Here is a 27,925-nt window from a genome sequence, read left to right on the forward strand (position 1 = left end):
TGCCGTCTACAGAGTGAGCAAATCTCACAAGGAAAGGGACCTCAAGATTCCCTGGGACGGTAGGGTTTCTAAAACTAGCACGGGCTGGTTTTGTCTAGCCGTTCAAATAAAGAACATTGTGGAAAAACTGAAACTCAGAAAGCTCACATTACCCAGAAAGAACATAATGGACACCATGTAAACATGCGTGTAAATGGATACGGTAAGGATATATTACCTATCTTTCGTATGCATATATACTGTTCTGAAAACCCCAGCATTTCTTCTAGCTTTGTCTCCAGTGCAAACTTAACACCGGCAGGATCTATTTTGAGGCGGTGTCAGTGGCTCAAGCCTTTAATCCTAGCTACTCGGGAGGCTGAGATCTGAGGAGCCCGGGCAGGAAAGACAGTGATCTCCAAGGATCGGATCGCGAGCCCCGAGAGAGCCCGCGGGCCCTGAGTTCAAGCCAAGCCCAGGACCCGCAAGCATGCACACACACACACACACACACACACACACACACACACACACACACACACACACACACACACACACACACACACACACACACACACACGAAAAGAGAGAGAAAAGAAAGGGGAGCCCTGGCGGGCAAGGCCGGCCGAGAGGGACGCGGGAGCCGCCCTCCGAGGGAGGCGGCCACCGGAAAACTCACCCCTGGGGCGGCGGGCGGGGCGGGGACGCGGGGCGCCGCCCCCGGGGCGGGTCCGGTGCGTGGCAGCGGCCGCCCGCCCAGTCGCGAAGTTTCCAGTCCCGGAGCCGCGCGGTGCGGGCGGATCGCGGGTGGACCATGCGGGCCCCGCTGCTTCTGGCCCCGCTGGGCTGGCTGCTCCTGGTCCACGCCAAGGACGGCGCCAAGCCCGAGGGTGAGGGGCTCGCGAGAGGCCGGGGGGGCGCACGGACAGGGGGCCGGGGGCGCGCATGGGGCCGGGGAGGGACCCTGGGAGCGCACAGAGAGGGGGCCGGGGGTGCGCGCAGGGCTGGAGGGGGGCCGCGGAGCGGAGGCCGGGGGGCGCACAGAGAGGGGTCCGGGGGTGCGCGCAGGGCTGGAGGGGGGCCGCGGAGCGGAGGCTGGGGGGCGCACGGACAGGGGGTCCGGGGAGCGCACAGCGAGGGGGCCGGGAGTGCGCGCAGGGCTGGGGGGCCGCGGAGCGGGAGCCGGGGGCGCACGGAGAGGGGGCCGGGGGTGCTCGCGGGGCTGGGGGGGGGCGCGGAGCGGAGGCCGGGGGGGCGCACGGAGAGGGAGGCCCCCGGGGTGCTCGCGGGGCTGGGGGGGGCGCGGAGCGGAGGCCGGGGGGCGCATGGAGAGGGGGCCGGGGGACGCATGGAGAGGGAGACCCCCGGGGTGCTCGCGGGGCTGGGGGGGCACTGAGACCGGGGGGGGCGCACGGAGGAGGGCCGGGGGTCGCGGGGGGCCGGGGGCGCACGGAGAGGGAGGCTGGGGGTGCTCGCGGGGCTGGGGGGCGCGGAGCGGGAGCCGGGGGGCGCACGGAGGAGGGCCGGGGGTGCTCGCGGGGCTGGGGGTGGTGCGGGGCCGGGGGGCGCGCGTGGGCTGGCGGGGGGCGCGGGCGGCGGCGGTCTGTACGCCTGGGGCCCGGCCCTAGGGCTCTGCACCTGGGCCGTGGCGGGCGGGCGTCTGGGGAGGGGGCTGGGTTCCCCTCACTGGGCCCCCATCACTTCCCCTCCTGGGACCCACATTCCAGCAGCGGGCTGGCGGCGGCGGCAGGCTCCCCAGCCCCGGGGCAACGGTGGGTGACAGCTCAAGGCTCCATTCAACAGGCAATTATTAACCATCACGATATTCCCGGCAACCGTGGACTGCCTCCCGGCCGCCGTTCTTCCGCTAACGCTATTTTCTCCAGCTTGGCCGGCTGAGGCTCCATAGTTAATTCATTTGTCCACTGTCCCACAGCTTCGGGGGCCTTGAGACAGCGTCCACCCCCTCCCTCTCAGAATCACTTTTTAAGGGTGTGTGAGGGGCCCGGGGTGGGCTTACCTTGGTGGAAAAGTTCCAAGTTCCACCCCGCCCTCTGTGCTCTGAGGCGCTCTCTGCCAGATCCTTCTCCACTGCGCACAGGAGGAAACTGAGGCTCAGCCAGAGGCACCGATTGCCCAGGGCTGCCTGCTTGGGCGTCGTCTGAGGTGGGCTGGACTCCTAGCCTAGTTCTATGGGGCTTCTCCAGGTGTTTTTCCCGGGTTCCCAAGCAGTGCCCCCTCCCCCAGTGGGTGCTCCTGCCTTCCCAGCCCCGCCCCTCCCTACACAGGCCACCCTCACTGTAGCTGGCCCAGCACTGGAAAGCCCCAGGGGAGGACGTAGTGGACCACACAGAGAAGCCACAGCCTCTGGGGGTACCTGTTCCCCTCCTCCCACTGTCCTGGGAGGACCTGAGGGCCGGTGGGGCATGGGGGCTGGAGTAGTAGAAAGAACCAGGCCTGCAGTCCTTGGAGCAGGAGGGGCTGGGAGCCCGTGTTTCTTGGATTCCTCCTTTGCCATGGACCGAATTCAAGGCCACTCGCCTGCCAGCAGTACTCAGTCTCCACCAGACCAGGCGTCCTAGCCGGGTGTCCAAGGCTCACGCTTGTAATCCTAGCCACTCAGGGGCCTGAGACCTGAGGATCCTGGTGCAAAGCCAGTGGGGGCAGGGAAGTCTGTGAGCCTCTTCTCTCCATTAAACAAACAAACAAAAAAGCCAGAAGTGGAGCTGTGACTCAGGTGGTAGAGCGCTAGCCTTGAGCAAAAGAAGTGCAGGAACAGTGCCCAGGCTCTGAATTCAAACCCCAGGACTAACACAAAACAACACCACCAAAAGAGTAGGTGCCTAGCCTGCAAAGATCTAGTGGGGGCCTGGGGATATGGCCTAGTGGCAAGAGTGCTTGCCTCATATACATGAAGCCCTAGGTTCGATTCCTCATCACCACATATATAGAACACGGCCAGAAGTGGTGCTGTGGCTCAAGTGGCAGAGTGCTAGCCTTGAGCAAAAAGAAGCCGGGGGATAGTGCTCAGGTCCTGAGTTCAAGGCCCAGGACTGGCAAAAAAAAAAAAATCTAGTGGGCTTCTGGAGCCCAGCATAATGCCAGGCCCATTGGAGATGGGACCTTTTCTCTCCTGGACCCAGTGTTTTGATTGCATCCTAGTCAGGCAGTAAGACAGGTCAAAGAAATCAGTGAAAATGCATGGATCCCAGGGCCCAGCAGCTGGGCCTGGACGTGTGTGTAACTGGCCAGGAGCCCCGAGCCCTATAATATACCTTGTTTTTCCTCTCTTGGGCCTGGCTTCCTTCCCCTGATTCTGCTGATGTGGGTCCTCTGCACCCCAGACCAGCCCAGGAGAGAAACTGCAGCTGCCCATGATGAAGCCCAGACCGGTGAGTCGGAGATGGATGAAACCGTGACAGGGCTTCAGGTGCCCTGTTGCCAGCAGCAACAGCAGAAGGGCAGCTGGCGCAGAGGTTGGATTCAGGGTGCTGCTGAAGTAGCTGGGTGAGAATAGGGTGTTAATGGCAGGCCATTATTTCAAGTTGAGGGGGGTGTGTGCACACGCATGCATGTGTGTGTGAGAGAGGAGAGAGATGCAGTGCTGGAATCAAACCTTAGGTACATTAAGTGAACTCAGGTAGCTCCACCACACCACACACGCACTCTGGTTTAGGCAGTCTGTGATCGCCACCATGTTGCTCGACTTGGCTGGACTCTCCCTGCAGACCAAGGACAGTCCTGCCTTCTTGTTTTGTTTTGCCAGTCCTAGGCTTGAACTCAGAGCCTGGGCGCTGTCCCTGAGCTCTTTGTGGCTCAAAGCTAGCGCTCTACCCCTTTGAGCCTCAGCGCCACTTCCAATCTTCTGGAAGTTAATTAGAGATAAGAGTCTCATGGACTTTCCTACCCAGGCTGGCTTTGAACTGTGATCCTCAGGTCTCAGCCTCCTGAGTAGCCGGGATTCACAGGTGTGTGCTACTGGTACTTGACTTTTGTTTTTGAGAGTGTCAGTAGCTTTGCCTGGGCTGGCTTGGAACTCACAATCTTCCTGGCTGTGCTTGAGTAGCTGTGCTTACAGGCATGAGCTACTATAGACATCTGGCCCCACTTAGACTCACTAGGCTCGTTTTGTAGATGGGAAAGCTGAGGCCCTGAATGGTTGCACACCTGTCTCTGCCCCGGCTGGCTGGAATAGAGTCATTTTCCCTCAGCTCATTCCTGCTGGGTCCCACCTCTGCCTGGAGGACTTTTGTTTGAAAATACTGCTTGGAGAAGCTCCCTCTTCCTCCTCCAGACCCACCTGGTTGTACTTACCGTGTGTGTTTGTGTCCTGCCTCTCACCTGAACGCCCATGGGCTTGGCACATGGACAGCCTTCACTTTTTAGGAGCTCCCAAAGGGCCCCTGACCCCAGTAGAAGTCTAGTGTGAGAGCTTCTGGGGAACATGGTGGCTCTGCCCTACCCTGGAGGCGCCTCCAGACCCAGCGTGAGAGATGGCGAAAGGCTTTCAATAGGCCGGGCACCTGTGTCGCGCCCCTGTCATCCTAACTATTCAGAAGGCTGAGATCTGAGGCTCAAGGTTCAAAGCCAGCCAGAGCAGGAAGGGTCTTTGAGACTTATCTCCCATTAACCACCAAAATGCCAGAAATGGAACAGTGGCTCAAGTGGTAGAGTGCTAGCCTTGAGCCAAAGTAGTTCAGGGACAGCGCCAAGGCCCCAAGTTCAAAGCCCCAGGTCCAGCACCAAAACAAAAAATAAGTTGGGAGGAAGATGCTGTTATCCTTATGATTCCCAGAATACAGATGAGGAAACTGAGGCACAAGGGGGCTTAATGCCCTGCCCTGACATCTCCCTTACTTTTGTTGACCCTGGCACAGGGGTTCATCCGTTAGGGGAAGACATTGCAGAACTTGGGGCCGCATGTGGAGAGGCTTGAGTTCTCTGGGTCTAGGCCCAGGATGGGCCCTGGCCGGGAGCCCAGGGTGTCTGGCAGAGCAGACACGCAGCAGGTGGGCGGGCCCTGGCGCCGTGAAACCAGATCTTTCCACGCGGACTCCCTGCAGACTGCCCAGAGCTCTGCTGGGACTGACAGGAGACTGGGAGAAGGGTTTCCCAAGTGACTGGGATGGGGTGGCCCACTCTGGGGAGACCTGGAAAAGCCCCAGAAATAGTGTGTCCCATCCTCGGTTGAGTCTAGCATTCTGGGAGGTTGGCACTCGGGAAGCCGTGAGGTTGAGAGTAGAGGCATGGGAAAGACCAGGCATTCCTTTCTCACTCCTAGTTAAATAGAGTGCTAAAGCCAGGCGCCAGTGACTCACACCTGTAATCCTAGCTACTCAGGAGGCTGAGCGCTGAGGATCTCAGTTCAGTGCCAGCCTGGGGCAGACAAATCCACAAAATATGTGTGTATGTGTGTGTGTGTGTGTGTGTGTGTGTGTGTCTCCTGGGGCCTGAACTCAGGGCCTGAGTATGGTCTTTTAGCTTTTTTGCTCAAGGTTAGTGGCTCACAGCTCTACTTCCAGATTTTTGGTAGTTAATCGGAGATAGGAATGTCACCGACTTTCTTTCCTTCCCAGGCTGGTTTGGAGCGTCCGCTCTCAGTCCCCCGAGTAGCTAGGATCACAGATGTAAGCCCTCAGCACCCAGCTCCTGGTAGCAGGTTTGCGACTCACTAGATTGGATCCTTGGTGAGAGAGTCAGCCATTGCCTGGCCCAAGGAACCCAAGATTTGTTAGGGCCCTGACAGAGCAGAGGAAGAGACGGATGAGAGCTGGCCACACTGAGTGTATGTGGGGGGGGGGTGTGTGTGCCTGGTCAGGGGCCTCTCTTCCAGCTTCCTGAGCCGATGGGGTGCCTGCCTTTCAGCAGGTGGCTTAGCCACTGTCACATGAAGAGGGGACTTTGGGTCTTGGCTGCTGTGTGCGCGTCCTGGTATTGTGACTTCTTTTCTCCTGGGGGAAAGGTGCATATCATCCCTGATTCCGGCATGTGTTGAGCACGTGGATGCATATGAGTGTGCACGTGTGTGTGTGTAAAGTGAAGTGCTTGGAGCAGCATGTGACACGCAGAAAGCAATTCACTATAAGGGAATTACATACATTATCGCTGCTATTACTTGAACGCAGGAATGAAGCCTGAGACACACAATCTCTTTGTCTTTCCCCTCCCCTGCCACCTGGCTGGCACACCACACACACACTCACACACACACTCACTCACACACACACACACACACACTAAGGCTGGCTTTTTCCATCCATGAAATATGACACCCTTCCTGTCCCCAGCAGCCCCCTTTTGGCCAGAGGGCCTCAGAGCTGGTGGCTGGGTTTCTCCTGCTTTGAGGGGGACACAACCAACCTGGCAGACACTGAGGGGAGTCCTTCCCCAGATGTGAGCAGCTTCTGTCTTTTCTGGACCTTGGGATCCGGAGGAGAGGGTTTCCCTTTCTCCACCTGCCTATGGTATCCACTCCCCACCCCCGCGGCCCCCTCCCTGCCCCTGTTTCCAGCCAGTCCCTGCTGGGCTGCCTGGCGCCAGCCCCCTGCCCTGAGAAGACCGGCCACGGGCCAGCCTCAGCCAGCTCTGCCTGGCTGGTCCTCTTTGTTCTTCCAGCTGGGGCGCTTGAGGTCCTGGGGTGGAGGAAGGAAGGGCCTTACCTGTCTGTCACTGGCCTGGCTGAGTCTGTTCCCCTGGAGAAGTTGGGGGGTGGCGGGGGGGGGGGTCCTGGGCTCTGGAGGAACCAAGACTCCTGCAGCAAAGTGAGCGCTGTTGGCCCTGAGGCTCAGAAACCAGGGAGTGCGGAGCAGGGAAGGACTGCCATTCATTGTTCCTGGCCCTGGGTTCTGGAGGAAGGTTAGACAAAAGGGACACAGCACAGGGGGAGCCGCAGGAGAGGAGGTCCCCCAGTGACAGGGATGGAGGAAGGACAGAAGGACGGAAGGATGGCACCTAGCCTTGAGTGCCAGAGAAGGCAGGTGCTGGCCTCGCACTGCCGACGTGTAACACGCGCCCAGTGTAGACTTTCACAGCTTGTCTCATTTAACTGGACCCGCAGCCCAGGAGAGGGTACTTCACATAGGGGAAACTGAGTCTCAGGGAAGCTAGGGATTTGCCCACGTTCACACAGCTGATAGGAGGCAGAGCTGCAAGTCTATAAACAGGCAAGGCCAGCTGCAGACTTCCCACGTCTCAGACTTCATAGCTCCCACAGATGCTTCTGGAGAGTGCTTCTAGAAGGTTCGATCCTAGAAGGGAAGCCACACTTCAGAACATGAGTGATCTCTCTGATCTGAGGATCGTAGTTCGAATCCAGCCTGGGCAAAACAATGTGACTCTTATTTCTAATTAACGAGCCAACAGCCAGAAGTGGAGCTATGGCTCAAGTGGTGGAGTGGCAGCTTTGAGCAAAGAAGTTGGAAAGTACAAGGCTCTGAGTTCAAGTCCCAGTACTGACATGAATGTACTCCCTTCCCCCCCCCCCCCACTAAGTAGCAACAGCTGGTCTGGCCTAAAGTTCAGGAGTGGACTGATGGAAGGATTTCAAGCTAGTGTCAACTCTGAGCCAGCCCAGCCTAAACTAGTTAGAAATCTAGGGCCATACTAGACTTGTGAGAAAGAGTGTTGGAGTGGATTAGTAATGTCTGCTCTGTGTACAGAAACTGAGATACTGGAGTGGATTAGTAATGTCTGCTCTGGGTACAGAAACTGAGATACTGGAGTAATGTCTGCTCTGGGTGTACACATGGAGAAAATTGACCTCCGAGCCTGTATTTGCTGTCCAACATCACCCCGAGAATCCCTGATGGTCAGAATTTAGAGAAAAATCTTTCCTTGCACTCATGCAAAGCCTGAGCCCCATAAACCTAGAGACTCAACCTACAGGGCAGGGTGCAGAACACCTGTCCTGTGGGCGTTGATTGACATGTCAGTTACCAGATGGAACCCCACCCCCCCCCAAGAGTGTGGAGACCTGGGTGATAACCCAATGCGGTCATTAACCTGCCGAGAAACCTCCAGACACAACCTGTCCTGCCAGGATTCGATAGGTCGCTGCACCCAAGACTCCGCCGCTTACCCGTCTCCCCCACCATCATCTCTGTCTTTGATGCCCCCTCTGTTCGCAGATAACCTTTTAGTCCTCACGGTGGCTACCAAGGAGACCGAGGGGTTCCGTCGCTTCAAGCGCTCAGCCCAGTTCTTTAACTACAAGATCCAGGTAAGCAGCTTCCTGAACAAAGGCAGAGAGAGCAAGAGGGAGAAGTGGAGGCACGCTCTCTGGTGGCTCACACTTGTAATCCTAGCTGTTCAGGAGGATGAGATCTGAGGATCGGGGCTTGAAGTCAGCCTGGCAGGAAGGATCCTTGGTTTATCTACCAAGGTGGGCCCAAGACGCCAGAGACAGAAGCAAAGCTGTCCACTGTCCAGGTGTGGAGTGGAAAAGCTTCTCCTTATCAAAAGCTGACACTAAGGGGCCTTTGTCTCCAGGCGCTGGGCCTGGGGGAGGACTGGCATGTGGAAAAGACGTCGGCAGGTGGCGGGCAGAAGGTTCGGCTGCTACAGAAAGCTCTGGAGAAACTTGCGGACAAGAAGGACCTGGTCATTCTCTTCACAGATAGGTTGGTGGCCTGATTTTTGTTTGTTTGTTGGTTTTTGGTGCCAGTCCTGGGGCTTGAACTCAGGGCCTAGGTGCTGTCCCTTAGCTTTGTTTTCTGTAAGGCTGGTGCTCAACCACTTTCCTCCAATCCAGCATTTTGCTGGTTAATTGGAGATAAAAGTCTCATGGGGGGGGGGTTGTGGCTGGGAATGTGGCCTAGTGATAGAGTGCTTGCCTCATATACATGAAGCCCTGTGCTCGATTCCTCAACACCACATATATAGAAAAAGCCAGAAGTGTCGCTGTGGCTCAAGTGGTAGAGTGCTAGCCTCGAGCAAAAAGAAGCCAGGGACAGTGCTGAGGCCCTGAGTTGAAGCCCCAGGACTGGCAAAAAACAAAAGAAAACAAAAGTCTCATGGGCTTTCTTTCCAGACAGGCTTTGAACCATCATCTTCAGATCTCAGCTTTCTGAGTAGCTAGTATTTGCTACTCAGAACATGACATAAGACATGTGTTTTGTTTTGTTTTGTCAGATCTGGGGCTTGGACTCAGGGCCTGAGCTCTGTCCCTGGCTTCTTTTGCTCAAGGCTAGCACTCTACCACTTGAGCCACAGCTCCACTTCCAGCCTTTTCTGTGTATGTAGTGCTGAGGAATCAAACCCAGGGCTTCATGCATGCTAGGCAAACACTCTACCACTAGGCCACATCCCCAGCCCAAGCCATGTGCTGAATGTAACAAGGACATAATAGTCATGGGGATCATCCCTCTGGGGTTGGGAAAACATAGCAGGCCTGAGGGCAAATCCATGTCATAGCCTGTGTGGTCTGGGGCTCTTGTGGCATAGGTGTGTGTGTGTGTGTGTGTGTCCGCGTGTATATATCTTCTCCCCTGTTCTGGCTACAGCTATGACGTGGTGTTTGCCTCTGGGCCTCGGGAGCTCCTGAAAAAGTTCCGGCAGGCCAAGAGCCAGGTGGTCTTCTCTGCTGAGGAGCTCATCTACCCAGATCGCAGGCTGGAGGTCAAGTACCCAGTGGCCCCTGAGGGCAAGAGGTTCCTGGGCTCTGGAGGTGAGAGGTCAGGCACAGAGCCCCACGGGGCTGCTTGGGGGAGGAGCCCCTTCTTGGGACTACCCTGGTACTTCACAGATCTCAAAGGCACCCCGTCCCCGATAGTGACCCCCAACCTGCGCCTACTGTTGAGGAGTCCACGTCTCCTCTTTCAGTGGCTACATGGGGTCACATTCCTGCTTCCAGAAGTTCCCCAGAATATTCAGGAAGACTTTGAGTATCTGCCCTTGTGGGCCTCTGGCTCCTGGCACTTTCTAGTTGTTTTTCTTTCTTCTCCCTCCTTCTCCCTCCGTTTCCCTCCTTCCTCCTCCTTCCCCTTCCCCTTCTCCTCTTCCCCTTCTGTCTTCTTTCTCCTTTCTCTCTTCTTCTCCTTCTTCCTCTTCCTCCTTTATTTGTTTATTTGTGCATACATGTCTCAATGTGGGTCTTGAACTCAGCCTAGGTGCTGTCCCTTAGTTTTTTCAGTTTGGTTTGTGTTTTTTTTTTTTGCCAGTCCTGTGGCTTGAACTCATGGCCTCAGCACTGTCCCTGGCTTCTTTTTGCTCAAGGCTAGCACTCTACCACTTGAGCCACAGCGCCACTTCCGGTTCTTTCTATATATGTGGTGCTGAGGAATCGAACCCAGGGCTTCATGTATATGAGGCGAGCACTTTTACCACTAGGCCATATTCCCAGCCCTGTCCCTTAGTTTTTTCACTCAAGGCTGACCCTCTACTATTTGAGCTCAATCTCTACTCCTTTCATTTTTGGTTGTTAATTGGAGATAAAGAGTCCTACAGATTTGTCTGCCCAGTCTAGCTTTGCACTCTGCTCCTCAGATCTCAGCCTCCTGAGTAGCTAGGACTACAGGCGTGTGAGCCACCAGTGCCTGGCACTTTGTATTTGGATTCTGATTGCCCTGCCACCCTCTGCCCTCCGCCCCTTCCAGTTCTCTGTCTGGTAGCCGAGGGGGCTCAGAGAGGATGCAGGTCGGCACTGAGCACTCTGGTTTCCCACTGGATGGAGAGTTTCCCACAGGATCTGCCCCTTCAGAACGAGGCCCTGCCCTGGTAGCCACGTGCCTTACTATCCCAGAGTTAGCACTCCCTTCATGGGGTGCTCTGGCTCCGGCCTTTGCCTTAGCCAGGGGTCAGGTTTCCTGTTTCCTTTCTCTGTCTCTCAGCTTACACTCTAGCCAGGGAGCCTGCGTGGACTTAGCCCATTTCCCAATTCTCAGTTCCCCAGAGCACACTGTGGTTTGAGTTTGGCCTCTACCTGCCTGGGCTCCATTTCTCAGAATATTGTCTACGGGTGCTTCAAGCCTGGATCCTATCAATCCCATGTGTTCTCTAGGGGTGCCTGGTCTAATCCATTATTCACCACCTCTGTGGTTCTCAGCACCACATGGGGACAGCCTTGTGTCCCGTAGTGACACTGACTGGCAGGACTTGAGAGGAAGCAGCGTCTGTGGGTGAAGAAGGGGGAGGGGGAGAGGAAGGGAGGAGGCCCCGGCTTAGAGGTCTATGTGTCCCCCCTCCCCAGGCTTCATTGGTTATGCCCCCAACCTCAGCAAAATGGTAGCTGAATGGGACGGCAAGGACAGCGACAGTGACCAGCTCTTCTACACCAAGATCTTCCTGGACCCAGAGAAGAGGGTAAGAGGAAGTGGGGTGCGGAGAGGATTCTGGGAAATCCTGACCCTGGCTCCCACTGGTCAGGCTGCACTGGGGACAGTTCCTGTGGGCTTCGAACCCCTGGGTGACGGGTTGCCTTTTTAATCTATGCAAGCTGTGGTAAAAATCTGCTTTATACCCGGAAGGCTTACAAACAAGACATCCACTGATCACAGTCTTTGTTTTGTTTTTAACGTCAGTCCTGGGGTTTAAACTTAGGGCCCCAAAACTCTTGCTTGTTTTTTTTTTTTCTCTCAAAGCACCACTTGAGCCTCTTCTCTACTTCCAGCTTTTTGCTAGTTAATTGGAGCTACTAAGGAGGCTGAGATCTGAGGATCATGGTTCAAAGCCAGCCTGGACAGGAAATAAATCCATAAGGCTCTTATTGTCAAGTAACCATCCAAAAGCTGGAAGAAGAGCTGTGATTCAAGTGGTAGAGCACCAGCCCTGAGAAAAAAAAGCTCAGGGACAGTGCCCAGGCCCTCAGTTCAAATCCCACCAGCAGCAGGCACACACATGAACAAGTTAGTATGTGGGTCATAGGTTGCTTGGCCTTTTACGAGTGTGTACGTGGTATTATTGTGGTGGCTAGCGCTCTGCTCCCTTAGCTTTCTTCTGTCCTGCCATGTCCTGGCTCTCTGTGGATATTGCCACGGACCTTGTGGCCTTGGTGACCGGCTGGCCTCAGTGCTCCAGGCTGCCCTGCTGTAACACGGAGACAGACTGCCCACGCTGTGGGTGCTGGGGCCCAACCTCCTTGCAGCGGGCCCGTCCCTGCTGCAGCCCGGTGCCCTTGTTCTGCAGGAGCAGATCAATATCACCCTGGACCACCGCTGCCGAATCTTCCAGAACCTGGATGGAGCCTTGGGTAAGCAACCCCTTATAGGAGGGATGGGGGCTCCCACGGCTGGTAGGAGGAGGCAGAGCCTGAGATGGGCTGTGGAAGGGGGCGGGAGCAGTAGGAGGCTGCAAGGCTAGGAGGGGAGGCCCGAGCTGGCTGTCAAAGGAGACAGAGCCTCAGGTGGACCGTTGGAAAAGGGGATTCCAAGCAGGGCCCGAGCAGGACAGGAGACCCAGGAAAGATCTGCTGAGAGACTGTCAACCTCCTGGACATGTTGGGGCTGGGCTGTGTCCATCTGGGGAGGTGGGGTGGGGAGCTGTTCCACCTGGGAGGAGCTGGGTGGTGCCCGTAGCAGACACCTGACCCCCAGCCCTGCCCCAATACCGTGTCTGTACAGGTGGGCCTCTCTGCCTTCTGCAGCCCCCTTGTCTTCGGATGGGCTGGCAGTGGGGATGGAGGTGGGGAGGAGTTGGCACATGGCTTGTGATCAAGCGTGGCCGCTTGCCTTGAGGCCGCCAGCACCCTGGAGCTGGGCCTCAGCTGAGCTGGCAGGGAGGCTGCTTCGCTGCCTGTCTGGGTGACCCCAGTCCTGTCACCCGCACCTGCCTCCGGGGGCCTCCGCGTCCAGCCTTAACACATGGGACGAGAACCAGCTCTTTGGTGGTTTTTAGGGGACCTTCAGGACCCGATGAAGCGCTGGCTCCTCTTCCAGAAAAACGCAGAAGCGTCTTCCCCTTTTTGCCTGGGGTTTCTGGGGTTCATGGGCTTTGCTGGAGAAGTGGGGTCACTAAAGGTCCTCGCACAGGTGGCTCTTCCCCAGGAAAAGACCCCTCCTGGCAGCTATGGTTTCATAATACTACTTGTTCCCTACTGTTTTTTTTTTTTTTTTTTGCCAGTCCTGGGCCTTGGACTCAGGGCCTGAGCACTGTCCCTGGCTTCTTTTTGCTCAAGGCTAGCACTCTGCCACTTCAGCCACAGCGCCACTTCTGGCCTTTCCTATATATGTGGTGCTGAGGAATTGAACCCAGAGCTTCATGTATAGGAGGCAAGTACTCTTGCCACTAGGCCATATTCCCAGCCCCCTACTGTTTTTTCTTCCTTTTCTTTTTTTGGTGCTGGCTCTAGGGCTTGAACTCCAGGCCTGGGCACTGTCCTTTAGCTTTTTCACTCACTACCACTTGAGCCACTGCTCCACTTCTGTCTTTTTGGGGGGGTTAATTGGAGATGAGAGTCTTACAGACTTCTCTGCTTCTGCTGGCTTAGGACTGTGATCCTCAGATCTCAGCCTCCCGAGTAGCTAAGATTACAGGCATGAGCTACTGTCTTCCTGCTTCCTGTCTTCTTACACACAGACTGATGGGGTCAGAGCATGATCGAGGAGGGGGGTTCCCCTGGGGCTCTCCCCTGCCCAGATAGGGAAGCTGAGGCTCAGAGGGGGAGGCAAGTGATGTTGTCCAAGGCCATGGTCTGCTTGCAGCCTGTCAGCCACAGGCTTGCAACCCTGGCTGACTCTGGGCCGGGCTTTCTGGACCCTTAGATGAAGTGGTACTCAAGTTTGAAATGGGCCACGTGAGAGCACGGAACCTGGCCTACGACACCCTCCCCGTCCTGATCCACGGCAATGGGCCCACCAAGGTAGGGTGTTGTCCGGGTCCTAAAGCAGCCATCCTCCCTCCCTCCCTCCCTCCCTCCCTCCCTCCCTCCCTCCCTCCCTCCCTCCCTGGAGCAAGCACAACCATCTCCTAGGGGTAGAACCTTCTCCCCTACACCTCCTGGTGGGAAGGACTGAGTGTGGTGCCCTGCAGAAACTGGGGGAGGTGGGCCTGGTGGCTGGGTGTGGCCGGCTCCTGTCCAACCCAGGTAGAGATGGGGCCTGGTGGGAGTGGGTGGGGCCTGCTCCTGTCCAATCCAGGTGCAGATGTGGCCTGATGGCCAGGAATGGGCAGGGCCTGCTCCTAACCCCGCCTCTTCTGACAGCTGCAGCTGAACTACCTCGGCAACTACATCCCGCGCTTCTGGACCTTTGAGACGGGCTGCACCGTGTGTGAGGAGGGCCTGCGCAGCCTCAAAGGCATTGGGGTGAGGCTGCCCACCCAGGGGACTTTGGGGACCAGTTCCTCGAGGTGGAGGAAGAGGATGAGTGATTCTTAATAGACCCTGTTTGGAATAAACTATCTCTGATGGGACATAAAAAGGTCACCTTCCTGTCCGGGGCCTCATCTCCTTGTTCCCCCTTCAAGTGCGTCCTCCTGGAAGCCCTCCTAGATTCTCCGGGCTCCAGTCTCCTTCCACATGCCTACGTTTTGCTTTCTCCCCCTTGGCCTCGCCCCAGCCCAGGAGCCTTCCTCCTCCAGGACCCATCTTTTTTTTTTTTTTGGCCAGTCCTAGGGCGTGGTCTCAGGGCCTGAGCACTGTCCCTGGCTTCTTTTTGCTCAAGGCTAGTACTCTGTCACTTGAGCCACAGCACCCCTTCTGGCCATTTTCTGCATATGTGGTGCTGGGGAATTGAACCCAGGGCCTCATGTTTATGAGGCAAGCTCTCTCGCCACTAGGCCATATCCCCAGCCCCCTCCACGACCCATCTTGAGCAGCAGGAGGCTCCTCCACTAGAACGCCACCTCCTCCGAGGCCAGGTTCCCACCGCTTCTTCTCCCACAGGATGAAGCCCTGCCCGTGGTCCTGGTTGGTGTGTTCATTGAGCAGCCCACTCCGTTCCTGTCCCTGTTTTTCCAGCGGCTCCTGCGCCTCCACTACCCCCGGAAACGGATGCGGCTTTTCATTCACAACCACGTGAGTAGCGGATGCTCTCGGGCCTTCGGGGTGGCTTCGTTGAAGGGCTCAGCCCCCTGACATCTGAGGGTCCGACTGAAATGCCTGGGCCATGTGGAATGAAGGGCTAAATCTGCGAATCGCTAGGTTGATTCTGGAGCCAGACTGGTGTGGCTAGAATCCCGGCACTACTGCTTCGGTGGGCTGCGTGATCGATCGTGGGCATGGGCCTAAACATCTCTGTGCTTCCGATTCCTCACTGATGAAGTAGGGGTACTCACCAGGTGTGGTGGGGGACCCCGTCATCCCAGCACTGGGGAGGCCGAGGCAGGAGGATTCAGGGGGTTTGTTTTGTTTTTCAGTCACGCATCAGTTGACTCACGCTGTGATCCTAGCTACTCAGACGGCTGAGATCTGAGGATCGAGGTTCAAAACCAGCCTGGGCATGAAAACCTATGAGACTTTTTATCTCCAGTTAACCAGCAAAAAACCCCAACCCACTAGAAGTAAAGCTGTGGTTCAAGTAGTAAAGAACTACCTTTGAGTGAAAAAGCTAAGGGACCCTAAGTTCAAGCCCTACTAGGACTTGTGTGCATGCACACACACACGTACACACCAGAGTCACACTCAGACCTTCAGGGTCAACAAAATCTCTGGATATGGGCTCTGCAGGGTGAGAGGTGGCGGAGGCTCTGAGAGGCCTGTGGGCCGGGTCTGATCAGGGCCGACGGTCAAAGGACACTGGGCATTGGGCCCAGCCTGGGCCGAGGTCTGGAACGTAGGAGAGGCGAAGAGGACAGCCCGGCGGTGACCCGTGTCCCCATCCTCCCCCTCCCCCCAGGAGCAGCACCACAGGGCCCAGGTGGAGCAGTTCCTGGCAGAGCACGGGGGCGAGTACCAGTCTGTGAAGCTGGCGGGCCCCGAGCTGCGGATGGCCAATGTGGACGCCAGGAACATGGGCGCGTGAGTTGGAGATGAGGTTCCTTTGGCTGGGTGGGGTGGGGGGAGTTTGACCACGGAAGGAGAGAACAGGAACACACAAGGCCCTGAGGTCTCTTCCAAGCACATTTCGGCCCCTCTCTGGGCCTCACAGTCCCCATCCATCCCTCAACTGGGGACCGGGGAGCAGTCTCTGCCCCACAAGCTCGGGACTCCAGGGCAGGCTGAGCCCGGGCATCTGAGTTCAAGAAGCAAATGAAGAAGCTGAGCCAGCAGGAGTGGCTCACGCCTGTAATCCTGCCTGCTCAGGAGCCTGACACCTGAGGAGCCCAGCCCAAAGCCCGCCCAGGCAGATACACCTACCAAAAAACCAGGAGTGGAGGTGTGGTTCAAGTGGTAGACCACCAACCCTGAGCAAGTGAGAGCTTTAGGCTCTGAGTTCAGTCTCTAGTACTGACACACACACACACAGAGAAGAGGCAGTAAATTACAGAAAGAGGAAGGGCTGGAGTAGGTAAAGGCTGAGAAACTCACCTTCTTTCTTTTATTATTAAAAAGAAAAAGCCGGGCTGGGGATATAGCCTAGTGGCAAGAGTGCCTGCCTCGAATACACGAGGCCCTAGGTTCGATTCCCCAGCACCACATATACAGAAAACGGCCAGAAGCGGCGCTGTGGCTCAAGTGGCAGAGTGCTAGCCTTGAGCGGGAAGAAGCCCAAGGCCCAGGACTGGCAAAAAAAAAAAAAAAAAAAAAAAGCCAGGTGTTTGTGGCACCTATAATCATAGCTACTTGGGAGGCTGCGATTATGAGGCTTAAGGTTTGAGGCCAGCCCAGGCAGAAAAGTTCAAGAGACCCCTTCTCAACCTACAGCTGAGTACAGCAGGGTGTGCTTTTTATTCCCATGGGAAGCTGAGATTGGGAGTGAACTGTGGTCCCAGGCAAGGCAGGACAGAAAAGTCTTAAGAGACCCCATGTCAACATAGGGAACTGGATGCAGTAGCACATGCCTAGGATCCTGGCAACATTGAGAAGCTTTAAGTCATTGGATTTTGGTTCGGAAGTGTGAGTTAGAAATGAGATCTTATTCTAAAAATCACCAGAGGGGCTGGGAACATGGCCTAGTGGAAAGAGAGCTCGCCTTGTATACATGAAGCCCTGGGTTTGATTCCCCAGCACCACATATATAGAAAACAGCCAGAACTGGCTCTGTGGCTCAAGTGGCAGAGTGTTGCCTTGAGCAAAAAGAAGCCAGAGACAGTGCTCAGGCCCTGAGTCCAAGGTCCAGGACTGGCAAAAAAATAAAATAAATAAAAAATAAAAATCACCAGAGACAGTCAGGGCTGGAGGTATGGCTCTGGTGATAAGCTCAGCCTAGGAATCATGAGGCCCTGAGTTTAAACTCCAGTACTACCAGAAAACCAGAAAGGATAAAAATAAGGTTTGTTCTTTGTCTGTTGTAGGGCTTGGATTCAGGGCCTGGGCGCTGTCTCTGAGCTCTTTTTGAGCCACAGCTCCACTTCTGGTTTTCTGATGGTTCATTGGAGGTCAGAGTCTCACGGACTTTCCTGTCTGGGCTGGCTTTGAACTGCGATCCTCAGCTCTCAGCCTGCTGAGAAGTCAGGATTGCAGGCCTGAGCCAGCAGTGCCCAGCAGATGCAAATAACTTGTGTTGACTGTAGAAGAAACTTGTGGGGTCCAGACTCGGGGTTGGCGAACTCCCTGTGAGGGTTGGGACGGAAATGAATCTGCAAGTGAGTTTTGCAGGCCCTGTGGCCCCAGCTGAGACCCGGCCTTGAGGCTGGAAACTGCCCCACGTGCTGCAGAATGGATGACTTGGCTGCCGTCCCAGTGGCATTGCGTTTAGGGACACTGAAATTGACTTGCTCAGAGGAAGGCATCGTTTCCATGTGTTCTTTCAATATCTCCCTCTGTCATTTAAGGACGGAAAGCCATTCTTAGCTGTTTTTAGCTCACTGGCTGTCCAAAATCAGGCAGTGGCAACATTTATTGTTAAGCGCTGAAGCAGAGGAGCAAAAAAAGGCTGCTTTTTTTGTTTGTTTTTGTTTGCTTTCGCTAGCTCGACTTGCTTGTTCTGATGCACTACCACTTGGGCCACACTTCCAGCCTGGCTTTTTGCTAGGTATTTTGGAGATGGAGTCTTACAGACCTGTTCTGCCTGGGCTGACCTCCAGCGATGATCCTCCAGATCTCAGCCTCCCGTGTGGCTAGGATAACAGATGTGAGCACAAGGGTGCTTGGCTGACAAGGCGTTTGTATTTCTGTCGATCTGCCACTGAACTATGCCGGAATAACTAGCAAAAAGCCAGGCTGGAAGCATGGTTCACGTGGCAGAGTGCCAGACTGAACAGGCCAAGTCGAGCTTGTTAAAGACTAGCTCAAACTGTGGCACCGGATTTGTGGTTCAGGTGACCACACTGCTCTCCACGAGCCCCATGCCCAACCCCACACAGTGGCCTCTTGGGCCTAGGGCGGCCTACCCTCCTCCCACAACCGGCATTTGTCATTTGTCAAGCTGTGGGCCTTCATGACGCGGACAGGAGCTCAGGGGAGCCTGAGCATTAGGAGGGACCTCCAAGGTCCCAGCCTGCACCAGGGCAGCACGAGCCTCTTGGCCTCTTCAGCCGGTATGTCCTGAAGCCAAACCATGGTGGTGGTGGATGTGGGCAGCGCCCAACCTCAGACTCTTTCTTTACAGAGACCTCTGCCGCCAGGACCAGACCTGCACCTACTACTTCAGCCTGGATGCCCATGTGGCCCTGACTGAGGCCGACAGCCTGAGGCTGCTGATTGAGCAGAACAAGTAAGTACGCCGGCTGAGGGAATGGAGCACACAGGGGAGGCCTGGGCTGCTGGGGGTTTGGGAGGGGCGGGCTGGGGAAGCCCCCGTTTCTCTCCACCCTGGCAATAAGGGCTGGTCACGAATGGTGGCCCCCCTGTCCCTGCAGGGGCGGGAGGAAGAGTCTGATGACCAGGCCCCGTCCAGGCGAGCCCTTCCCCCCCAGTGAGGTGCAGAGACCCCCTGCAGGAAGTCCCTCCCCCTCGCCAGCTCAGTTTCCCGTTCCTCTGAGCACCTACCCTTTTTTCAGGAATGTCATTGCTCCACTCATGACCCGCCATGGGAGACTCTGGTCCAACTTCTGGGGGGCCCTGAGTGCGGATGGCTACTACGCCCGCTCTGAAGACTACGTGGACATCGTGCAGGGCCGAAGAGTGTGAGTACCCCGGCATGGGGGGCTGCCCTTCTCGGTCTTCACTCCTGGACAGTGGGACCTCCCTCCCCAACATGCCCATCCTGGTTACCTTCCGATTTCTGCCGAACTTCAAGCAAGGAAGACTCCAGTTAGATATACGAAAGGACTTCCCAACCCTTGTGCTAGGCCCAGGTGTCCGGGGTGGAAGAATCAGATCACTGTCAAACCAGTCGTCCTAGCCCGTGACCCCCTCTGCCTCCCCTCTGTCCCTCAGCGGTGTATGGAATGTGCCCTACATCTCCAACGTCTACCTGATCAAGGGCAGTGCCCTGCGGGCCGAGCTGCAGCACACGGACCTGTTCCACCACGGCAAGCTGGATGCCGACATGGCCTTCTGTGCCAACATCCGGCAGCAGGTGAGCAGGGCCCCGGCCCTGTCCCCGCTGGCCCTGGGTAGAGCTGGTCCTCAGGACTGTGCGGATCCAGTTTCCATGTTCCTGTCTTCTGGTCTCACATGGTACTCTGACTCTGCACTCCATCTCATGCCGCTTTCTTTCCTTTTTTTTTTTTTTTGCCAGTCCTGAGGCTTGAACTCAGGGCCTGGGAGCTGCCCCTGAGCTTCTTTTGTTCAAATCTGGTGCCCTCTACCAATTGAGCCACAGCGCCACTTCCAGTTTTCTGGTGGTTAATTGGAGATATGAGTCTCATGGACTTTCCTGCCTGGGCTGGCTTTGAACCACGATCCTCAGATCTCAGCCTCCTGAGTAGCTAGCATTACAGGCTACCAGAGCTTGACTTTTCTTTTTCTTTTTTTTTTTTTTCGGAGCTTGACTTTTTTTTTGTGTGTGTGTGTTTTTGACCAGTCCTGGGGCTTGGACTCAGGGCCTGAGCACTGTCCCTGGCTTCTTCTTGCTCAAGGCTAGCACTCTGCCACTTGAGCCACAGCGCCACTTCTGGCCATTTTCTGTATATGTGGTGCTGGGGAATTGAACCCAGGGCCTCATGTATACAAGGCAAGCACTCTTGCCACTAGGCCATATCCCCAGCCCCGGAGCTTGACTTTTAAAAAATGTATTATGTTAAGGTTTTCTTCTGTGACCCGAACTTCAAGATCAGAACAGTCTTTTTTTTCTTTTTTTCTTTGCCAGTCCTGGACCTTGAACTCAGGGCTTGAGCACTGTCCCTGGCTTCATTTTGCTCAAGGCTAGTCTAGCACTCTGCCACTTGAGCCACAGCTCCACTTCTGGCCTTTTCTGTATAGGTGATGCTGAGGATTCGAACCCAGGGCTTCATGTATACGAGGCAAGCACTCTACCACTAGGCCATATCCCCAGCCCCAGAACAGTCTTTAGCAGAGTGCTTGCTCAGCATGCATGAGGCCCTGCCCGGGTTCAGTCCTTAGCATAGGAAAAAAACCTAAAACAATCAAAAGAGAAGAGAAAGAGCCCAAGCCGGTTTTGTCCTCTGTCCCCTACTGAGTCTTCCAGGAGCTTTCTCTGGTCCCATTTCCTGTGTGGGGAGAGCCAGGTGCTGGCCACCTGTACTTGGGAACTCGGGTCTGGTGGTGTGTGGGGAGGTCCTTCTCTGTCCATGGCTGTAGGGGTGGGGAGGGCCTTCTCCCTCAGGGGCTCCATGGAGGGGGGGGGGCGGTGGGGTGGGCAGGGCCTTCCCCATGCATGGGCTGCTCTCTCCAGGAAGTGTTCATGTTCCTGACCAACCGGCACCCCTTCGGCCACCTGCTCTCCCTGGATAACTACCAGACCACCCATCTCCACAGTGATCTCTGGGAGGTGTTCAGCAACCCCGAGGTGAGATCCTGGGTTGGGGGGCAGACAGGCCAGGCGAGGAGGGGAAGGACTTTCTGGCCTGTGGGTCTCCTGCCCTCTCCCTTCACAACCAGGGCCGAATTCTGGTGGGCGGGCACAGAGACAGCGCCATCTCGTGGGGGCATCAGGCGTTGGCATTCACTGTGGGGGCAGCCTCTCAACTTTTGGGGACTCATTCAGCTCCAACGTGAGCATTTGTACATAACCTGCACAGATGTGTAATACACCAACATACACATGTACACACGTGTGTGGACAGCACACACCGGAAGTGGGCCCCGGTGAGCATCTGCTTGCCCTGCGTATGCTCATATCCGCTCACATTTCGGGGCCAGGGGGCTGTGGAAAGGAGACCTTCCTTGAGCATCCTGAGCCCAAGGACCCTCAGCCTGCTTTCTGTTCCTGCAGGACTGGAAGGAAAAATACATCCATGAGAATTACACCAAGGCCCTGGAGGGGAAGCTGGTGGAGACGGTAAGGGCGGTCGGTGGGTGTCCCCTCTGCGCTGCTGCCGTGGGGGAGGGGGCGGGAACCACCTTCCTAGCTACTCGGGAGGCTTAGATCTGGGGATCACAGTTCAAAGCCAGACTGGGGAAGAAAGCCTATGAGACTCTTCATCTCCAGTTAACCAGCGAAAAGCTTAAAGTAGAGCCATGGCTCAAGTGGGAGAGTACCGGCCTTGAGCAAACAAGCTAGGGGACAGGACCCAGGCCCTGAGTTCAACAACAGCCACCAAGGTGGAGTGGATGGGGAGGTGGTTCTGTTGTCCTATTGGTAGTTTATCACTGAGGTTTGCAGGGGCTTTGAGGACCCCAGGTCCTTGCTTTGGAGCAGGCGGGGGTGGGGTGGGGGGAGGGCATCCCCCAGTGGGACCAGAGGGTCGGAAGTCCTCTCCATGCCGGCGGCCTCCTTCCTTTCCTGCTTGTGGCACTGGCGGCTCTGCCACCCCGGCTGAGCAGCCCTGTGTGAGCTCCGCCTTCAACAGCTGGCTGGGTCTGCGGATCATGGGTGGAGCCCCTGCTTCACAGAAACACTCGGAGGACTCTGGGCGTGGGGCGGGCGGGCAGCGGGAGGCCCCCAGGGAGGAGGGGGCAGTGCTGTGACTGAGCCCTCCCTCTTCCCAGCCCTGCCCCGATGTCTACTGGTTCCCCATCTTCACGGAGGCGGCCTGTGACGAGCTGGTGGAGGAGATGGAGCACTATGGCCAGTGGTCCCTGGGTGACAACAAGGTAGACCACCAGACACTGGGGTTTGGGGGCTGCGGGGACACTGCCTACCCATCCCACGCCACCTCTCTGGGCTCTTCTAGCTACCCAGCCTGTTTGTAGGAGCCCTCTTATGTTTGGGGGTGCTACAGAGGTGCCTAAGGGGTTGAGAGGATAGGGGTACAGCGTGGGTTCCCGGGCCGTCACTGACTGTGTGCTTTGAACTGCTTGAGCTGTAAGTTGCTCCTGGTTTGTGAGCCAGCAGGAGGGGGGGGCGGGAGGGGGGAAGCAAGAATGCATTGTGGGGCATCAGGATGTGGTAGCCGGTACATCAGGCACCTGTCATGGTGGACAGGAGAAGCCGTTCTCTGAGGGAGGAATTTCTACCTGCACCTGATCCTGCCAAGTTCACATGCTGCTTTTAGTTTTTTTCTACTATCTTATTTCTCTATCATTTTTGGGCTTGAACTCAGGGCCTCCTGCTCTGATTTGGCTTTTTCACTCAAGGCTGACACTGTACCACTTGAGCCACCCCTTCACTTCTGTGTGTGTGTGTGTGTGTGTGTGTGTGTGTGTGTGTGTATGCTGGTTCCTTGGAGATAAAGAGTCTCCTGGATTTTCCTGCCTCAGTTGATTTCGAACTGTGATCCTCAGATCTCAGCCTCCTATGTAGCTAGGATGACAGGTCTGTGAGCCACCCGCTTCCGGTTTACACACCCATGTGCCTCAGATTGGGTAACTTTGGACCTCACAGCTGGATTAACCATGTTCATGCTCAGCAGCTGCCTGACCCATGTGTTTTGGTGGCTGAGCAGGTCTCCACATGCCGGAAGTTGGGCAGCTCCAATGTTTATGGGCCCTCTGTGCTTCAGAGAACTGAGGATCTCAGTGCTTGAGCTTTCTGTGGCCCTCTGTGCTAGTTTTGCAATGTGACAAATGACCACAGGCTTAGTGGCTTAAAACAGCCCTCGGGGAGGGGGAGCTCAGTGGTGGAGTGCTTGCTTCGCATTGCAAGGGTCCATCCCTACCACCAAAACTATAGCCAAAACCTATCTGTTGGGCAGGAAATATGGCTTAGTGGTAGAGTGCTTGCCTCGTATACATGAAGCCCTGGGTTCGATTCCTCAGCACCACATATAGAAAAAGCCAAAAGTGGTGCTGTGGCTCAAGTGGTAAGAGTGCTAGACTTGAGCAAAAAGAAGCCAGGGACAGTGCTCAGGCCCTGAGTCCAAGCCCCAAGACTGGCAAAAAAACCCCAAAACAAACAAAAACCTATTTGTTTTCTCCAGATTTCTGTAGGTCAGGGGTCTGGGCCCGGCTTACTAGGCCTTGTGGTCTGGTCTCTCAAAGCGGCAGGGGAGGGCTGGGAATGTGGCTTAGTGGTAGAGTGCTTGCCTAGAATACATGAAGCCTTTAGTTTGATTCTTCAGTACCACATACACAGAAAAAGCTGAAAGTGGCACTGTAGTGCAAGGGTAGAGTGCTAGCCTTGAGCTAAAGAAGCTCAGAGACAGTGGCCAGGTCCTGAGTTCAAGCCCCAGGACTGGAAAGTAAACAAAAAACAAAAAACTGGTGCTGGCAGCTCCTGCCCGTAATCCTAGCCTCTCAGGAAGCTGAGATCTGATGATTATGGTTTGAAGCCAGCTGGAGCAGGAAAGTCCATAAGTCCTTTATGACCAACTAACCACCAAAATGCTGCAAGTGGAGCTGTGGCTTAAGTGGTGGAGCCCCAGCCTCGAGTGGAAGCAGCTAAGGAACAGTGCCTAGGAGCCGAGTTCAAGCCCTAGTATTGGTACAAATGAAAAATAAAAAAGGCCCATCTGACAGACATGGCCGACCTGGGCTATCCTCTCTCGTGATGAATGAATCAGGGCTTTGAGGACACCGGCAAACCCCTCCCCCTATGTGACGCATGTGATGCAGTGCAGCCCAGTCCTGTGCCCGGCTTTAGGGGAGGGCACTGGAGCCTGCGTCCCAGGGCATGGGTGTCCACAAGCCATCTCATAGACGGCTTCCTGTCACACTGTGTGTGGTCACTTCCAGGACAACCGGATCCAGGGTGGCTATGAAAACGTGCCCACCATCGACATCCACATGAATCAGATCCACTTCGAGCGGGAGTGGCACAAGTTCCTGGTGGAGTACATTGCCCCCCTGACGGAGAAGCTCTACCCTGGGTACTACACCAGGGTATGTGTGCCTGGCTGCAGCCCGGAGCCTCTGGAGGGAGCAGGATGCCGAGGAAGCAATCCCAGTTTTGAGGAGATGGCTGGAATTGGAGCCCTGGGGAGATGGGTTCTCCCAGCATCTGGGGGAGTGGAGCTTCGGGAGGTGGGGCCTCAGGGCGGGGCCAGGGAGGTGCCCATGGTCCCAGTATATTGCCCTGAGTCTCCTTTGAGTCCTCTCTGGTTTGACTCCATGGCTGCCACGCCAGCCCATCAGAGAAGTGAGCTGTCTCTCTAGTGCTGTCACTCATCTGTGCTTGCATCTTTCTTCCTCCCTCCTGAGCACAGCCACTTCTTTTCCATGTGCTTTTCCCTACATACTTGCTCAGGTGTGCCTAGGTGTGCCTGTTCTCAAGGAATCTGTAGTTGCTCAAAAGGCTCTTGAAGATGAATTCCTTCATTCCTGCTTTCCCTCCCCGCCTTTCTTTCCTTCCTCCCTTTCAACTCCTCTTCTTCCTTTCTGTCCCTTCTGATTCCCCCTTTCCTCCTCCCCCCCCCCCCCGCCCCCAGTCCTGGGCCTTGGACTCAGGGCCTGAGCACTGCCCCTGGCTTCTTTTTGCTCAAGGCTAGCACTCTGCCACTTGAGCCACAGCGCCACTTCCAGCTTTTTCTGTTTACATGGTGCTGAGGAATCGAACCCAGGGCTTTGTGTATGCTAGGCAAGCACTGTACCACTAAGCCACATTCCCAGCCCTCCCTCTTTCCTTTTGAAAAAATATTTTTCCTTGAGACTCTTCTGCGCCTGGGCTGTTGCTGCACTGGAGGCCTGGCGTGAAACAGATGTTTTTCTCTTGGGAGCTGATATCCCTGCACATTGGCACATTGAGCAGAGCCCCCAGTTCTCTCCTCTCCCCCCGCCCCCCCCCCCCCCACTCTCTGGTCCTCCCAGCCCTCTCCTGACTGATAACGCTGCCTCTGTTCCCTGCCCCGGCACAGGCCCAGTTCGACTTGGCCTTTGTTGTCCGATACAAGCCTGACGAGCAGCCCTCTCTGATGCCCCACCATGACGCCTCCACCTTCACCATCAACATTGCCCTGAACCGGGTCGGGGAGGACTATGAGGTGAGCAGGCCCCACCTGGCTGGGGGTCGTGAGGCTGGTGGTGATGGCAGAAAGGCTCAGGCCTGTGCTAGGGCGAGGTGCATGGGGAGGGCTTCTTGGCAGGTGGGATCAGGGCACCATTTTTGAGGAAGGAGAGACTCTAAAGGTAGCAGAGCACAAGCTCCAAAATGTTCTGTATTCTTCCTTCTGTTATACCAGCTCCATGTGCATGTACTGGGACTTGAACTCAGAACCTGGGCGTTGTTCCTTAGGTTTTCACTCAAGGATGGTACTCTACCACTGGAGCCACATGTCCACCTCTGGCTTTTTCGTGGTTAACTGGAGATAGGAGATGCGTGGCGTGGATTTGCCTGCCAGGGCTGGCAATGAACTGCAATCCTCAGATCTCAGCCTCCTGAGTAGCTAGGATTATAGGTGTGAGCCACCAGCTTATTGTTTCGGACCTGTACTGGGGTTTGAGCCTAGGGTTTTGTGCTCTTGCTTTCTTTCTGCCTCTTGTTTGGCTGGTGCTCTACCACTTGACAGGGCCTGAGCACTGTCCTGGCTTCGTTTTGCTCAAGGCTAGCACTCTGCCACTTGAGCCACAGCACCACTTCTGGTCATTTTCTGTATATGTGGTGCTGGGGAATCGAACCCAGGGCTTCATGTATAGGAGGCAAGCACTCTTGCCACTAGGCCATATTCGCAGCCCCTCAAACCATGATCTTCTGAGTCTCAGCCTCCTAAGTAGCTAAAAGTACAGGCATGAACCACTGGTGCCTGGCTCAAGCTTTCCTATTAATTAATTAGGATTGTAGGCGTGGCTCAAGTGGTAGAGCGCTAGCCAGTGAGTGAAAGCAAGAATCAGAGGGTGAATTTAAGTCCTGGTTTTGGACCAAAAAGAATTATTTACTTGCTTGCGTATTTAGTCATTCATTCATTTATTCAGCTAGGGATTAAATCCCGGGCCTTCTGCACAGGAAGCAAGCCCTCCTACGCTGATCTCCACTCCAGCCAGACCCTAACCTCTTTTTATTTTGTTGTTGTTGGCCATGGGGCTTGAACTCTGGGCCTGGGTGCTGGCCCTGAGCTCTTCAGCTCAAGGCTAGTGCTCTACCACTTGAGCCACAGTGCTACTTCCCGTTATCTGGTCAGGTTAATTGGAGGCAGGAGTCTCATGGACTTTCCTGCCTGGGCTGGCTTTGAACTGCAATCCTCAGATCTCAGCCTCGTGAGAAAACTAGGATTATAGGCGTGAACCACTGGTCGGGACCCAGCTTGGCTCTAAGCTCTTATGATCTCATTTTACTTTTCTCCACTCTGCAGTGTTACAGAAGGGAAACTGAGGGGCTGGGAATATGGCCTAGTGGTAAAGTGCTCACCTCTTATACATGAAACCCTGGGTTTGATTCCTCAGCACCACATATATATATAAAAAGCTGGAAATGGCGCTGTGGCTCAAGTGGTAGAGTGCTAGCCTTGAGCAAAAAGAAGCCAGGGACAGCAGTGCTCAGGCCCTGAGTCCCAAGCTCCAGGACTGGCAAAAAAACAAAACAGAAGGGAAACTGAGGCTCAGTTTGTCACACCCATAGTAAAGGCTGCAGTAAAGGCCAAATGCAAGGTCTTAGCCTTTGGTTAGTATCTTCCATCCACAGGCAGCTGGCTGGCAGCAGTCCCTCCCTGCTCCCTCCCTCCCAGGCTAGCTGAACAGAGAACAGAATAGTAACAGTCCTGAGAATGCACAGCATTGGGAAAGTCCCAGCTTCCCAGTGGGCACTGACTGCTCCTTTCTTCCAGGGTGGCGGCTGTCGCTTCCTGCGTTACAACTGCTCCATCCGAGCCCCGCGGAAGGGATGGGCCCTCATGCACCCAGGACGGCTCACTCACTACCACGAGGGGCTCCCCACCACCCGGGGTACCCGCTACATCGCCGTGTCCTTTGTCGATCCCTAACTGGCAGGCTTGCTCCCTCCAGCCTTTCTGGTGCAGATGATCACTGCCTAGCAGCCGCTAGGCCCTCGGGGTCCCAGGAATCTTGGTCCAGCCTCCAGTTTCTTGACTGACTGTTGCTTTCAGAACTGCCAGATGGAAGGATTTGACACTGGCCAGAGCCGGAGCCCCCCCTCTGAGGCTGGGAGCTTTTCTGTGGTTTCCTGCCCAGCTTTGGGAGACCCATCACCTTGATCCTCCCCAACCGTCTTCCTGGAACACATACTTCACTTCCTCTGACTCTCCCCTGGGGAGAGGCTCGAGCAGACAGCTCCCAGAGCCCTCCAGAGAGACTCCACAGGCAGAAGCCGTAGGCAGGACTTCCTGCCACCCCATTGGATTCCACTTCCGGCTTCCACAGAGACCTGTATCCCATGCAAAGTCTAGCCTCCTCTGAGCCCAGGACCACAGAATCCCGTCACGAGAGCACACTTGTCTCCTGGAGACAGTGGCTCAGACTTCCTCCCAGGGGACAGAAGAAGCGTCTGTGTCTGTCCCCGCTGCACTGGGTGACCCCGTCCCCCTGCCTCCGGAGGAGGGACAGAGACAGCAGAGGTCTATTAAAGGTTGTTGAAACCACTGA

The 27,925-nt window shown here is 55.8% G+C and overlaps 1 protein-coding gene across 2 annotated transcripts; it reads left to right on the top strand.

The window, feature by feature from the left end:
* The first annotated feature begins 747 nt into the window (after positions 1-747).
* Positions 748-27,925, top strand: Plod1 (procollagen-lysine,2-oxoglutarate 5-dioxygenase 1). 2 transcript variants are annotated; one of them, XM_048350246.1, is made up of 20 exons: positions 748-869; positions 3,324-3,371; positions 8,106-8,197; positions 8,467-8,597; positions 9,480-9,643; positions 11,165-11,277; positions 12,100-12,163; positions 13,674-13,771; positions 14,114-14,215; positions 14,795-14,926; positions 15,747-15,868; positions 18,561-18,665; positions 18,952-19,077; positions 19,331-19,472; positions 20,751-20,864; positions 21,291-21,356; positions 22,007-22,111; positions 24,131-24,277; positions 25,249-25,374; positions 27,151-27,925. In XM_048350246.1, the coding sequence occupies exons 1-20, from the start codon at positions 794-796 to the stop codon at positions 27,304-27,306; spliced, it is 2,229 nt and encodes a 742-aa protein (XP_048206203.1). In that variant the 5' UTR covers positions 748-793; the 3' UTR covers positions 27,307-27,925. The 2 variants fall into 2 exon arrangements, with proteins under 2 accessions (XP_048206203.1, XP_048206204.1); XM_048350247.1 differs by lacking the exon at positions 3,324-3,371.

This window comes from Perognathus longimembris, chromosome 7 (genome assembly GCF_023159225.1).
Source record: "Perognathus longimembris pacificus isolate PPM17 chromosome 7, ASM2315922v1, whole genome shotgun sequence".
NCBI classification, from domain to species: domain Eukaryota; kingdom Metazoa; phylum Chordata; class Mammalia; order Rodentia; family Heteromyidae; genus Perognathus; species Perognathus longimembris.